At 37.1% G+C, this 15,022-nt stretch overlaps 2 protein-coding genes across 2 annotated transcripts; both read right to left on the bottom strand.

Annotated features, from left to right (window-relative positions):
* Positions 1–17: 17 nt before the first annotated feature.
* On the bottom strand, positions 18–3,413 carry slc48a1b (solute carrier family 48 member 1b). Its single transcript, XM_057337844.1, has 4 exons — positions 3,228–3,413; positions 2,982–3,131; positions 1,462–1,629; positions 18–1,287 (listed from the first exon to the last, which is right to left on the bottom strand). The coding sequence occupies exons 2-4, from the start codon at positions 3,109–3,111 to the stop codon at positions 1,151–1,153; spliced, it is 435 nt and encodes a 144-aa protein (XP_057193827.1). The 5' UTR covers positions 3,112–3,131; positions 3,228–3,413; the 3' UTR covers positions 18–1,150.
* Positions 3,414–5,399: 1,986 nt separating this feature from the next.
* bin2b (bridging integrator 2b) lies at positions 5,400–14,154 on the bottom strand. Its single transcript, XM_057338885.1, has 12 exons — positions 13,882–14,154; positions 13,309–13,389; positions 11,771–11,825; positions 10,816–10,910; positions 10,637–10,732; positions 10,215–10,322; positions 9,774–9,859; positions 9,356–9,431; positions 8,945–9,027; positions 6,505–7,144; positions 6,336–6,431; positions 5,400–6,148 (listed from the first exon to the last, which is right to left on the bottom strand). Exons 1-12 carry the CDS (start codon positions 13,984–13,986, stop codon positions 6,035–6,037), a joined length of 1,635 nt encoding a protein of 544 aa, XP_057194868.1. The 5' UTR covers positions 13,987–14,154; the 3' UTR covers positions 5,400–6,034.
* Positions 14,155–15,022: the final 868 nt, after the last annotated feature.

Raw genomic sequence — 15,022 nt, 5'->3', positions numbered from 1 at the left:
CAGAAAACCAGTCCATATAATATTTTTTTTTATTAATGGCCTGCTCAGTCATACATACATACTGTACATAGATACATACATAACATTATTGAGTTCATAATAATATGATATAATGGTTACCTGAAAAGCTAAAATCACATTCTATTATGATGCACAGTATGTGTAAATATAAAAAGAAAGAAACATGTTATAACAAGAAAAATGCATGCAGTCTGTGATTCTATACTACAGTAAATTACACATAGCCCTGTAATAGCCATAACCGCCAGACATGTGATAGAAATAACACACTGACATTAAACCATCAAAAGGTTAAAAATTGTACATACCCAAACTGTTAAAAATGCTACAAAAATATGGGAATCATTTGGTTTAGATTATTTAATGTAAAGTGTGCCATTGAAATTTTGATGTTGCTCCCATACTAATGCTCTGGGGTCATAAGAAACAGATGAACAAAACTCTTAAAGTCATAATGTGTCCCTTACCAGCCTGCAATTGGTTAAACCAATTCCTTATAAAGAAGCCATTAAAACAATTTATAGACAATAAAGTGCTTATTCCAAAATCAATAGAAACCCACCCTACCTCATACTGTCTGTAACATGTAGTTTATAACAAAGACAATAGTTTATTTAGTGATACCTGACCTAGTCGACACTCTGAGACGTAATCTGCCACTCGTCTGTCCCATTGTAAGATTGAAAGAAAACATTCAAGACGACAACAACAGCAGCAAAGAGAAAGACAGAAGGTTCCTCTATCCTCTTAATAAGTATAGGTGTCTACACACAAGGTGAGAAGGCTCAGAAACAGTGATTTTGATCGTATGCTTGCAATAAGAATATTAAAGAGAGTTCAAAGTGTATAACATCACTGATGGCATCCTTACGAACACACACAGACAGCGGAGCCTCTCACTGTAATGTTAAAACTCATTACCCATAATGCACTTTAAACCACCTGATATTCTCACAGACCAAGGGAAAGAAAAGAGGTCCACTTATGTAATTTATTTTTAAACTAAAGGAACTAAAGCTTTCCCGCTATCCACAGTAAGTGCTCCTGATTTATTTAAAATAGCCAAGCATGTTCCAAGTTTGTTCTTTTGCTTGTCTGTGGGCATGTGCGTGTTATTGTTGGTGTATATTTAAAAGTCACTGAGGATGGAGATGTCGGCAAATTCTTTGCGATATCGATAAGAATAGAGGGCGAGCAGGAATGCCCATTTTAAACTCATGAAGCTCCAAACACATGACAGGAACAGACTGGTAGGATCTGTGAGAGCTGTAAACACACAAACATTGAATTTCAGTCAGTTTAATGTCCTGAAGGCCACTTTTCTTTTGAGACAAATCCAAATGAATCTTTTAGTTCATACCTCAATCTTGCCAAAACTATATACGGTTGAAAGTGAACTCTTTTAGACAGTCTGCTTTAAAATAGATGATCTCTACTCACATTCTTTGCGGGAGATCCCAACACACAGGAAGCAGATAAATGCTATGATTGATAGCACTGAGAAGAAGACACCGATGAATAGGAAGAACTTCAGTCCTTTCAGCCACGTTCTCCAGTAGTCCTGGATGTACATGATGTGTGTGATCAAAGCCCATAGTGCCAGAACACCTGTAAAATTACACATATACATGAAGATTATTAAAGCAGAGCTATCATGCTATGTCATGCATTCTGACTTCTTTACACTGTTAAACGTGCTGGCTTCTCATGCTTAACATGGTCAACTTGTTAAAAAACGAGTTGGACGTATGACGTAGTATTTCTGTACTTGATACACTCCCCCAGCACTCCAACTCGTTTCGGAACGGTTTTTCTAATTCTGGATCCCGGTGTCGTGTACGTGCATAATGTACAAAACACGGAAGGATTCATGTGATGATGTGATGCTTGCTCGTGCTGTAGTTCCATCCCACTCTCCCCACTAGTCCCACCTCTAGCAGCTCGTGTTTTTCCGGAAATAATCGCACAGCTCACAACTGTATCTCTCTTTTATAAATTTGATCAAACTAAATACTCTTCAAATATACGACGTATGCAATACTACTGTATAGGCACTCAAGATGAATATGAGATTGGCAGAAACTGCCTGTGATACGCGATCTTTAACTCAAGTTAACTCAAATTTTCAATGTGCAAGACATCAGTGACTTTATCTGCAACACTACTGCAAATTTATTGCTTTGTCATTCTCACATGCATGTAAACTTGCTGTTTGACCGATGACAGTGCTATTTTCTCTCAGTTCTGCATGTGCTCTAAGAATTGCAGAAGAGATTTTTGTGCTGTTAAACAATAAAGCAGAAAACCTGCTAAATCTATTTTAAGAAATGATGTATGGTGTATGCAGTTTTTGTTACTCATGAATAAAACGAAAAAATATAAATACTGATAATGACTGCAATATTCCATTTTTATGGCAAATCAAGAGATTATATGAAATATTTATACAATTCTGAACCATGTAAATAAACTTGAAAAAGATAAGCAGTGGTTAAAAGTTAAAAAAGCTTTAAAACAAACTCAGCAAAATCTTTCATGGAACTCATTCAAAGGGCAAAGGTCACTGAGCAAAAGTGTGAAACACACTCTAAGTACAGATGCACCCAGCGTGTGAATAAATGTGTCAATAAAGAGTTTGAAGTGTATTATGATTTGGTAAAAACGACTGACTTGGGACAAGAAAACAAACTGTCCACTGTAAATATTTATTTTTAAATTGAAATACTTTGCCAATCACAGCCTGTTTTGTCTAAAAGCTAATCGATTTACAAGTATAGCAAAATACTTGCACAAAGTAAAGCGACGACAAAATGATAAAGGCTCTAGCACTTGTGAGCGTTCCATCTAAAAGGCATTTTAGGCATCATATACGGGTTGGTTCCGAGTCCGTCTATGATGTCCAAAAACGCTGTGTAAACAGTTTACTAGAATTTTAATCACAGCCTTAATCAATTCTGTACCTGATAATCCACCCATCGCTGCTGTCCACGGCTGTTTGTAGGCGATGTTCCACACTAGAAACGCCGAAAATCCCACAAGCACCCCAACAAACGCGTATCCCACTTTTATGAAGATCTTATTGATCGCCATCACTGCCGTCAAATCTACACCTAAATGAACAAGGAAAGTATTAATAGGAAATCCCGAAACAACAAAGAACCAACCAGTTACTAAAATAGTTCCTATGGAAGATCGGAAGCTCTGACCTCGGTACAGCGAGCGCTGGTCCAGCTGCAGTGCACAGCACTAGTGATGAAATGTCATTCACCGATAACAACAGTACCAATACACATTTACTGTATTTTACAGCATCATATCCCCAGCTGGGTTTTGTTGTTGCTTTCCGTTAAGGGACGGGGCACAAGAGCAAAAGTAAAAAATTATGCGACCGTTTAACAGAGAACAGCGACCACTACCGGTACGGAAGAAAAACGAATTTAAAGGTGATTTGATATGAGACGTCACAAATAAGTTAAAAAAAATTGAATGTATTTATTTGAGCTAGTAACTGTTAAACCACTGTCGTTGTTTTTATTTTCTTCAGTTTAAACACTATAAGTGGTCAATTGTAATAGTGACATTTTAAACAGCGCTTTATTTGACTTTCGGTGCCGTGCATTTGTAAACTCCACTAGATGTCACCACCATATTAAAGTGATAGTTCACCCAAAAATGGAAATTCTGTCATCATTTACGCAGCCTCTTGTCATGTCAAACCTTTACATTACATTTAGTCATTTAGCAGACACTTTTATCCAAAGCGACGTACAAAGGAGGTAAACGGCTCTCACTAAATCCTTGGTGTTTCGAATCTGACGTCATCGCGCAGCCGTGTTTTTGGCATGTTTAAGAATCATAGGTAGTTTAGTTAGGATTAGGTTAGGGTTAGTGTGTGGGTTAGGGTAAGTGTTTCATAAGACTTGAAACAGCAAGGATTTGGTCAAAACCAACAAGCCACGCCCACAGATCTAACTTGAGGATTTAGTGAGAGCCGGAGATAAACAGAAGCAATTGGAACAACATAAGGACAACAATGCATAAGTGCAATAAAAACTGGTCTCAGTTTAGCCTACCACAGAGTGAGTAAAAGGGGTCGCAAAATCACTCTGGACCCCTCACACCCCACTGCGGTCAAGCCAGCCGCCACTTCGAAAACGACAGTCAAACTAGCCCTCACTCGGTTTTGTTATGTGCGCATATACTGTGCATTACGGTAAAAGCGGCTTTTTGGATTTCAAAATAAAGCGATGTATTTCGAACGTGGTTTCAGTCTGTCGATTGTGAATTAATTAAAAAACAAATGCATTTAGAAAATTAAATATATTTATATATAATTTTACCCATAAAACGATATATGGTATTGAAAAAAGAACCTCAATTGCACTACAATTGAAGGCTTTAACCCAGGCCAAACGGGAAAGATTGACAGTTATGTTGCTAGGTGGTTGCTAGGCTTTTTAAAGCTGTTTTTAAACTGCTAGGCAGTTTTTATATTTTTTACAACACTCTTATCCCACCTCGGTGTGTCACCTAAACAATATCAGGACTGTTCAATGTGGATTTTTTTAATGTACAGAACTTCAAAATGGCCTATATGTATTATTATTTCTATAACTTCAGATCATAATTTAAAGAAAACTATTCGATTGTACAGACTCATTCCACATTAAAATGAGAGTAGACCACCTCAGTGTGTCACCTAAACAATATCAGGACTGTTCAATGTGGATTTTTTAATGTACAGAACTTCAAAATGGCCTATATGTATTATTATTTCTATAACTTCAGATCATAATTTAAAGAAAACTATCCGATTGCACAGACTCATTCCACTTTAAAATGAACTGCTGCTACAGAGCACTGAGCACCAAAACTGAAAATCTGTACATCCAATATACTGCCTATTGTCCTTTTGTCTAATATTGTCCTTTCTGTCAAATGTGTATTGTCTCTCACATATTTATTTTTCACCTGTTCCATGTCACTTTTTTAACCTGTATGTGCACTGGAAGCTTCTGTCACTAAGACAAATTCCTTGTGTGTCCAAGCACACTCGGCAATAAAGCTCTTTCTGATTCTGAATTTTTGGGTGAACTATCACTTTACCCATTACCGTTTAACATGATTATCCTATAAAATATTGTAAAACTGTGGTAATGAGTGTAAGCCAAACGTATAAACATCTGGCATAATACTTTATAACAATGGTTACTGCTTTAGTAATAGCTGTAGCAATTTAGGCATAACTAAATGACATCAGTTCATATAGAATTATAATTGTTCAGGTAATTCGTTGGAGTTCTTATATTGGCATGTAGTGATGTATAGCATACAAGAATACGACAGGGTTTTCTTAAGTCTACCACTGGACAAAAACATTTTCATCTGTCAACTTTATTGTAGAAAAACACAAGAAATTTTATTTAGTTTGTTCATATATGAAAACTTCTTCACAGTTATGAAATGCCTATACTCACATAAGCTATTTTTTATCCTGTAAACATTCTACAAAGCTTGGTAATCACTTGCTGAGCATAAAACTTTAACACTGTAAATAATACGAGACACAACATACACACCATGATACTCTTGATGCATGCATGGAAACCATTGGAATAGCTACAACTACTCATCCAATACACAACAGACAATACATTAATACTTATTTCAATAGAAAACATTTTCATTTAAAAACATTTTTTGCATAGTATACGCATACTGCTGTGCTTCGTAATTTTTTCGTGATACATTCTTGCACATGAAATTGAAGATTCTAGTGAACTTTTTAACCACAAATAAAGCACAAAAGCAGTATTCAGTTTAAGAATTCATAAAAGCCAATAAGAAGAGAATCTAAATGTGCAGCTGTGCGTAGTCCCGAGACAAAAGGAAGCTGAAAGAAAATTGTATAGGCCTACTACAGAAATCAAATCTGCTTGGATGTCTAGAACAAAGGGCAGACAGAGTTCATATTACAACATCTTGGGCACTCAGTAAGACTTCATGACATGTCTTAGTCAGAGGGGATTTTCCGGATCATAGTCTCATCGACAGTGCCTGATAGAAGTGTAAGGTCCTTGTACTGAATCCAGTCCTGCTCTCTCACACCCCAGACAGTGCCATCTGGCTGCAATACAAAAATGTACTATAATTCTGTAACTATAAACATCATAATGAACAATTAATAAAATCATTCAGAAAACAAATGATTCATAAAAAATTGAAACACTAACAAACAGCGCCTACAGTGTTTAGATTGTATAGCTGCTCATGAGTTTATAGAAAAAAGTTACACTTTAGGAAACATGTCTCACCTTTTCTTCATCGTCAACAAACGCAAGGATCACATCTTCCTTTTCAAACTGCAGAAGCATACCTTCATCCGAGTCCTGACTCTCAAGCGCTATAGCCTAATACAAAAGCAATATATTCATATCCAGATACAAATAAATGACAGTGGACATTCGATAGTAGATGCTTTACCTTGTAGAGGAAGCCAGGTGGAGTTTCATAATCTGCCTTTTGGCCTTTCACAACATCCTCTTCCCCAACTGATTCGCTCCCTCCAATATTTTGATTCTCGTCTCCCTTAGTTTTCTTGGAGGTGCTGGATCGTCGAGGAGCAGGAGCAGGAACAGGAACGGATTTGTCTTCCTCGCCCAATGAGATCTTAAACTCACTGTCTGCCACTGTAGATGCGTGTGGGGTGTCTTCTAGCACATATGGATCCTCAGAAGATGCTGCAGATTCTTCATCTTCACCTTGCTCACTGGACACCAAACTCTGAATCGAATGCTCCTGACCGTTCGCATGCACCATCTCCTCAGTTGTAGTTGTCATTGTGTGGTCAGCAGATGCCTCAGATTTGACCCCTTCACCCTCTGAGCACAATGATAGCCGTTCAGGTGTGTTGGGTTCGCTGTCAAATGAGTTAGACTCAGAGTCTGATATTTCAGATGTTGTGCTTCCTGTGCTCTTTGAGAGAGCGTCTGAATGAGTGTCCATGTGCGTGAGAGTGTCAGGCATGCTGGGCTTGCTCATGGCTGGGTTATCCGAAGGGAACGCAGTGTTACATGGGATTGGAGCAGAAATAGTAACAGATTTTCTCTTTTTAGATTTTGAGCTAGTCGCAAGAGAAAGATAAACAGAGCAAATGAAAAAAGAACATCTTCCTGTTTTAAGAACTAGGCAGTGAAATATATAGTGGCCCCAAAAGGTATTTGGGCAGTTAACCACACATAAAATTCCCCAACGAAGTTGAATCTGCATAATATGCTGGATCTTTTTACAGAATTAACTTTTTTGGGCTATTTTTCAATTACTGCTAAACACCTGGTCATACGTTGGACTTGTGGTTATTTTTGGTGAAAGTGTAAAATCTATATAAAGTTCACACAGATGCCCTAACACTTGCAGAGAAACCACGTGTGTATTTCACCACAATAAGTCAACAGTATAAGCAACACTTTGTAGTTTTTCAACCTTAAAATAATCTGTCTAAAATTATTTCAGTGGTAGAACAACTCTTAACCGGACAAATTCTACTTCCGCTTCTACCTGAGCAGCCTCATAGCGGCTACAACCACAATCTGTAAATTCTGTGTTTGGGTCGGTACACACAGCCCCTCCCATCCCCTGCCTGCGGAAGAGTTTCCAAACGACTTTTCTGCATTCTTTCCATCGTTTCTGTTCCATCAGCTAAGTCAACAAATTCACAGGTATTGCGCTGCCCACGTGGAAGCTTATACAGCGACAGTATTCACAACACTAGTAACAGAAAATTGTGCTTATCAACCACATGGGGGAACCCGTGAGCAAATGTTCCAAAGTGTTGCTTTAACATTAGTTTCCATTACAAGTAATAACCACATCATTTCTGAATTCTTCTGTCCTTATCTATTGTTTTTTTTACAAACCAAACAAACCCAAACTATTTAAACTAAACAAAGTTGTTATACCTGTGCTGTGTTTCTTTAAAATAATGCTCACTTTAGCTCATCTTTTGTAATACCATGCGTTTTGTACTATAATATAATATATCTATATATAATATAATGCCTATATGTATGCATATAGATACATGTGTGTATGTCTATGTATTTGATTTTCTTTACTTTTTCTATTTCATATCACTTTAAAGGTTAGGGGTGGGTTAAACCAACAAGGATTAAAGTAAACAGAGTTTAAAGCTAATCTAGGGTTTGTTGATACTAGTTTTATTTTAATTCAAATTGCGTTGCACTACTTCATTTTAAACAGAGATGAACAAATTGTGGATTAAAACTTTAACCTGTATTTAAACCGTCATATGCGATAAATTTTTGTCCGCCATGATGGATTTGCCGGTGTAACTAAACAGTAACAACTCAACTTTATTTATATAGAGCTTTTTACAATTTTCATTGTTACAAAGCAGTAACAGTGTTGCACTGTCATGTAAAAAGGAAATAAACAGCTTGTGCATGTAAATGAAATGTAGGCTAATTTTGCTATTTGAAACCTCTCTCTGAATAATTCGTTGATCATCCATAAACACATTTCACAAGCCTTGAGGGGTATGACAGCGCACGGATATTGGCCGCATCATTATCCTGAAGCTCGCGACTGGAGCAGACAGAGAGAAGTGTAGTTCCCGCAGTACGGGAATCACGAGCAGGTGGACCTCTGCCGTTGACATGTGCTTTTCTTTTTAACATGGTTTTTGTGAGCTTTTTCTTGTAAAGTTGATTTGGTACAATTCAAATAGTAAAAAGCGCTATAAAAATTATATATAATTTATAATAATATAAAAAAAAATTAAACAAATAACTAATTTAGTGTGGTCAAAGTGTCCAAATATTTTTGGGGAGCTATACTCAGTAAATGTACTGAATATATAAATATGTGTGCATCTGCAGAAATCATTTATAAATGTAGATTTTACCTGTTAAGGGCTTTCATGATGAAGGGCTTTGTGGAATGCTGATTCTCAAGCTTCTTCATTACATCATAAATGTCATGATTCAACTAAAACACAAATCTATCCATCAATCAGCTACATTCACCTCTTATCTACTCAATATATGTATTAGTCTAACTAGGACAAATACAGAAAGGAATCTGAAGTTAAGAGCTAAAATAAAGTATAACAGTGTAACACAAAAGGTGATTCACATTTTCAGCATCAAAATTTGCATAGTATGCCTGCAGGTGGTCATCACAGACATACTTTAGAGTGCTCCATTGTTAGAGAGTTTTTCAAACAGAAGAGAAACAATGCACATACTATATATTCATAACCGCAATGCACACACTAAATATTCATAATTTACCCAGATAGAAAAGGCATTCTTACCGAACTCATTTCCTTGTAAAAGACATCTCGCAGGTTTGAGATGTTCTGGAACATTGTGACATAACAGCTTATACGGCTAAAAGCAGCAAAAATTTAAATTATTAGAAGGAACAACCATTACAAAAAAGTGCATTTTAAACGTGTACAGAAAACATATTTTTTAAATATCTATTATGGTAACGTCACTCAATTTTCTGATATACTTTATGTTCGTATTTGAGTATAGAGAGCATTCAATAGTACCACAGTATATATTAAAAGCATCCATCGCAGTACTACAGCTATATCTTTTGGTTGAGAAACTTCTAGGACTGGATCCTAACTTGTGGCTTTTATTAAATTGTGAAAAGTTAAAATTCAGGATTTTCGAAACTGGGACTTTTTTTAACTTGAACACATATCCTTATGTTGTACCAACCTTTGATAGAGAACAGGCAGTTCCTCTCTCAACTCTTTGTTAATGTCTTCAAATACCTCCTGTGCTTTATAGAACTCCTCCTCAGCCTGAGTGGACCAAAAACACCAAATATCAACACCAAATTAGTTAAACTACAACTGTAAAGATATTTGGACGAATGCTTGAAACCAAACAGTTCTTGGACCCCATTGACTACCATAATAGGAAGAGTTACAATGGTAAGTCAAAAGTGCCCCAGAACTGTTTGCTGTCCTACATTCTTCAAAATATCTTCTTTTGTGTTCATCAGAACAAAAAAATATAAAGTAAAATTTCGTACTATCAATGGGGAACTGTTTGGTTATAAGCATTCTTCCAAATATCTTTCTCTGTGTTCATCAGAATAAAGAAATGTATACAGATTTGGAACAACTCAAACGTGAGTAAATGATGTTCGCTAACCTTGGTTACTTTGGCCTCGTCTTTCTTCTTTGTGTTCTGTAGGGCCTCCAGATGATGGCGAGCTGAATCATAATCCACCAGCTTCCTTCCCCGTTTGGCTACTCTTTCCTGCAAGAGCCCAACATGCATAAACACTTTCGAAAGAACATGCTTCCACAAACAGATACATTTTCAACAAACAACATTTTAACAAAACTCCCACTACCCTGTATGCTGTGCTTGCTAGCAAGTAGCATTTTTGAATCAATGAGATCATCATGTGATAACACTTCATGCAATATATTTTATGATAGGGTATTGAATAAATAACTGCAATAAACTCTTAAAGTTACAGGAATGCTTGTGATAAGGAAATGTGGTTTGTGTAATGTTGTAATGTTATGATTTGCAATCTGGGAATTTAGTTGCTTTAATGTACAAACTTTGACTTCTTGGAACTGTCCGGTGTAATTTTCCATTGTCCTAACAACTTGATCGCTCATCTTCTCCTCATAGTCATTCCAAAGAAGATCCTCACACTGTAATATAACCCAGAGACATGCTGAACACAGGAAAAGAAAAGGGATCATATCTATGAAATCTACATTAAAAGAAATCTTACCTGCATAATGGAAGTCAGGTTTTCTACACCATCCCAGTCTGATTCATATATATCTTTAAGTGTCTGGGACAGGCGTTTGGACGACTCATGCATCGCTGAAAAGCAAAGAGTGGAAAACAATACATCATGGTGACTGTGTATTCTTTTGAAATCAATTTTCAATTTGGCAATAGTCCCAAATGTCTATGTTACTTGTAATGACTTGTCGGGAATATATAGAGGTGTGACTGCATCAACAATAAATTATGAAATCCTCTCTTGAGGATTATGGAGTATTACGATAGCCACAACAAGCAATGAAAATGTCTAAAAAAAGATCAGAACCTGAAATCTATCACATAAATAAATAGTCTGTAAACCTAAAAAAAAACGATTAGACAGTCGAACAGGGACATGTAGTGTAGATACAGATAGTCATGACATTATTAAATCCTATTTGAATGCCAAATACAGGTGAAACGACAAAAACACAAACAAGTCTGGTCAATTTTGTTTCCATCAAAATTGTACATATGGGTAGTACGTCCCCCTTTAAGAGGGAATGTTGACTATTTTTGTAGGCTTTTACACAATGAGCATTTTCACTTCCATTAATAACACACATTCAGTTCTCCAAAACCTGAATCAGAGAAACACAGGCAGGACCATCTGTGTCATTTCATCTCATGATCACAGCAGCCCACTCACTCTCACCTCGCAGCCTACAGACTAACTGCTGTGAAAGTGTTAAAAAGTGTAATTTCCTCATCACACCTGACAACTTGCATTTGCATTATTTTCAGTTTTTCAATCAATATAACTTTTTCTCCAGATCTGAATAAAGTATAATAAATTAACATTTCTGTTATTAACTGTTATTAATTTTTGTTTAAAAATGCTGAAAAGACATGAAGTTCAACATTTATATATACATATAAGAATAGCTATAACATGCTTGCTTATATTAAAAGTGTACCTTTAACTGCATTGTAGTAAGCCTTAACATCCTTATGGAGCTTGATTCCATCTGCCTGTTCAGAAAAAGAAAACAACCACACGTTGTCCAAAAACAAAATGTTTCCATGAAGCTCGTCGTTTCGAAAAATGTTACCTTTAGACTCAAGGGCATTCTGAAGAATGTTGAGAAAGAATGTTCATTCTACTCTGCTTCAGTAGGCATCTTATAGGAAATGGAAAACTTTCAGTTTTCATCATCGGTTTGAAAATAGAAAATGAGTAGGGAAGTAAAGGAAAGCAGTTTCCTTATGTGCTTACAAACACTAATGCCCACTTTCACAGACAAGGTTTAGGGATACAATACTCCCAGACAAAACTGAATGTTTGAGCTGTCTTAACTGAAAATAAATTGACCTCAATTGACCCCTTGACTGCCATTGTTTTGTCTCAAGATGCCTTTTTTTTCTAAGGCATTTTTTAAAAGCAACTTAAATATCCTTATTTAACTAATGCATAGTCCTGGCTTAAAGGGGTCATATGGCGCGCCGTGAACACGTGTTTTTACGTGTCTTTGGTGTGTTATAAGTTGCCCATGCATGTATTAGACACGTAAAATTGCAAAAATTAAAGTGTCGGAACAAAAGATTCATTCTATCTAAAAGCGAATGCTCACCCAGACCTGCCTGAAACGCCTCGTGTAACCACACCCCCACAAATCCACGTCAGTTCGTGGTTTGAGTTGACTAAGACCGCCCAAATGTATACGCAAGTAAGTTGGGTGTACCTGTCAGTACAATTGCTTTGGAACCTGATTTTCCAAATATGGTAAGAGGCGTTACATTACCGGCACACGCTTGCAGTATTCGACCAATCACTACGCACTGGTTAACTGGCCAATCATTTGTTTCAGAGAGGCGGGGCAAAGAGGAGATACAAACATGCATGGTATGTGGAAAATACAGCGTTTTTGAACCTTAAATCGTGTATACACATTGCATTACATCTAAAACAAACCATAATATTCGTTTTAGCCGTGTCATATCACCCCTTTAAGATAAGCCTTGTCTGTGAAACCAGGCCTACGGATTTTAGTATGCTGTAGCACCAGGGGTCCATGGACCAGATATATTCATCATCATATGTACAACCCATATATACCATATTCATGTTATTTCAGGAAATTATTATACAATGTTACTAAGAAAATGTAACTTTTAATACTAGGGTATCCCTAGGTTGGCTGAGAGGGGGTCCCTGGACAGAAAAGGTTGACAACCCAAGCTTAAACAATAGAGTAGACTAAAGAAAGACTGAAAGAAAGAATTCACGTCTGAGTCACATGTAAACATTTTCTTAAGGTGGAGTTTCCTATGAAACGGCAAGTCCAATAATGATTTTATCAGTGTACATACAATACACCTAAGCCGATACAGTCCCTTTAAATAACAACAGTGTCATTTTACAGACTTGTCATGTACAGCGGACTGTGACTTGCTTAAGGGAAAACAAAGACTGAAAATACCATCTCCTCTTTAATGACACTGTCACAACAAGTACCTGCTGTTTGCTCAGATTGGTAGCGCAATCTTCAAACTGCTCATCTTTCGTCTCCATGGTTTTCCCTAACTTCTGCATTACCTGAAGGCAAACACACACACCAATGAAATGATTTCAGATAGAGGTTCAAGAGCCGTCACTGTATGGCCCCTAAAAAACGACTCAACAGGCGGTTTCACATTTACTGTATATTTAAAGCATTGCAGCAATTCCTCATGACAGGATTGTTTGCGGTGGGATGTTCCACTGAATTCTCAACAATAAAAACACAAGGACATTGTTTGTGTAAGTTTATAAACTGTAGGCCACTGCAAGACTAAACACTAAAATCAAGATGAGAGGATAGAGGCCAGGGAGGAAGTTGTTGAGGGCAGGAAGTGGCACTCTGTGTGCTCTCATAACTGCATTTCAAACAGCTCTACCCAACTCAAACTTATATTAACTGTAGCAAACCCTGAGTACTAAGCAGCGTTTTTCTTTGGGAATGAAATATATATTATTCAAGCATCAATATGCACCCACAAACACATAACTTGCACAGGACAGCACGCTGAACTTTATTACCACACCTACCTTCTCCTGAGCGCGGTTCATTGATTTCTGAAAGCGTTTGGCCAGGATGCCAGCTCCCGCGCCGATGTTACCCCCAATGTTTGCTCCTAGTTTTCCTTCTGCCATCTTCACTCTGATCAGCTGGCACACACAAGCGCGTTTCTCTTTAATGTCTAAGCTCTTCCTTCTAGAAACTGACGGTTCCTGGGCGGAGTGAGTGAGCAGATAGAGGGGTGTGATGGCAAAGCGTGACACTCCACTCGTTTCCACTTCGATCAAGTTGCGTATTAGTTTTACGCGGGGCTCACTGATCGAGCAACATTCCCGTCTTGCCCAAACGCGTTTGGATTTCAGCTGATATAGAGACATGTGACGTATCAACCAGTCAACTAGTGGTACTAAGTGCTTTACTTTTACTAAACAATGAAAAGTGCGACGGTTGTTTACTTTTTCTTTGTTTGTCGGTTTCAACTTGGCTGGATCGTTTATAAACCACGTAACGTTAATTGGTGAGCGGTAGATTTCTGTTGGACACCACTCTGGAAAGTCTGAATGTCATCAAACGCTTGATTTGTTGTATATAAAATATATGTATTTATAACTTTAAACCCCCCTCTTCAATTTCAACAGCTCAGATACACAGCAGTGACATGTGTCAATGGCTTCTGTGAGTCAGATGCCTTAAAACCACTACTGTAATTTGACCCACATTGACAAATGCCGTTCCGACATCACCACAAGGGGGCAGTGCCGGCTAGATTTAATTGAACGATGTATTTATAATCACAGTGTAAAACATTGTTTTGTCCAGTTTTCGGTCTTGGGTCTCCAATCTTGTTAATGATTCACTGGCTGCGTGTTCAGTTTGTTTATCGGCATACAATTACAGTACAGTTCAAATCGTATTTTTTGTATCCGTTTAAAGTTCCATTTTAATTCATATTTAGAAACTTTCAATGAGAGAGATGAAAAGAGATGACAGGGAACCAAATATTTTGACTTGTTAATTCTCAAGCAGTGAATCCCAAATCAATATTTTCCCAAGGAATAAAGTATGTATAATTAGTACCTCAAAACAAGACATTTTTGTTTGTGCAACTTATCTTTTTACCGTTTTTTCATGATTTCTTATGCTGACATGTCATCTAACTTTCTTTTATAA

This window comes from Triplophysa rosa, linkage group LG7 (genome assembly GCF_024868665.1).
Source record: "Triplophysa rosa linkage group LG7, Trosa_1v2, whole genome shotgun sequence".
Lineage (NCBI taxonomy): Eukaryota > Metazoa > Chordata > Actinopteri > Cypriniformes > Nemacheilidae > Triplophysa > Triplophysa rosa.
Note: the sequence above shows the minus strand (reverse complement) of the source record. Positions and strands in the feature narration are given on the sequence as shown.

Bases quoted from the DNA above. Each gene is read 5' to 3' on its own strand.
- slc48a1b (XM_057337844.1), bottom strand. From the start codon at position 3,111: ATGGCGATCAATAAGATCTTCATAAAAGTGGGATACGCGTTTGTTGGG. The intron at 1,630-2,981 runs GTACAGAATTGA...GTAATTTTACAG, and splicing joins AGCGATGGGTGGATTATCAG to GTGTTCTGGCACTATGGGCT. The intron at 1,288-1,461 runs GTGAGTAGAGAT...GTGTGTTTACAG, and splicing joins TGGGATCTCCCGCAAAGAAT to CTCTCACAGATCCTACCAGT.
- bin2b (XM_057338885.1), bottom strand. From the start codon at position 13,986: ATGGCAGAAGGAAAACTAGGAGCAAACATTGGGGGTAACATCGGCGCG. The intron at 13,390-13,881 runs GTAGGTGTGGTA...GTTTGCCTTCAG, and splicing joins TGAACCGCGCTCAGGAGAAG to GTAATGCAGAAGTTAGGGAA. The intron at 7,145-8,944 runs GTAAAATCTACA...TCTTGCGACTAG, and splicing joins ATCATGAAAGCCCTTAACAG to CTCAAAATCTAAAAAGAGAA.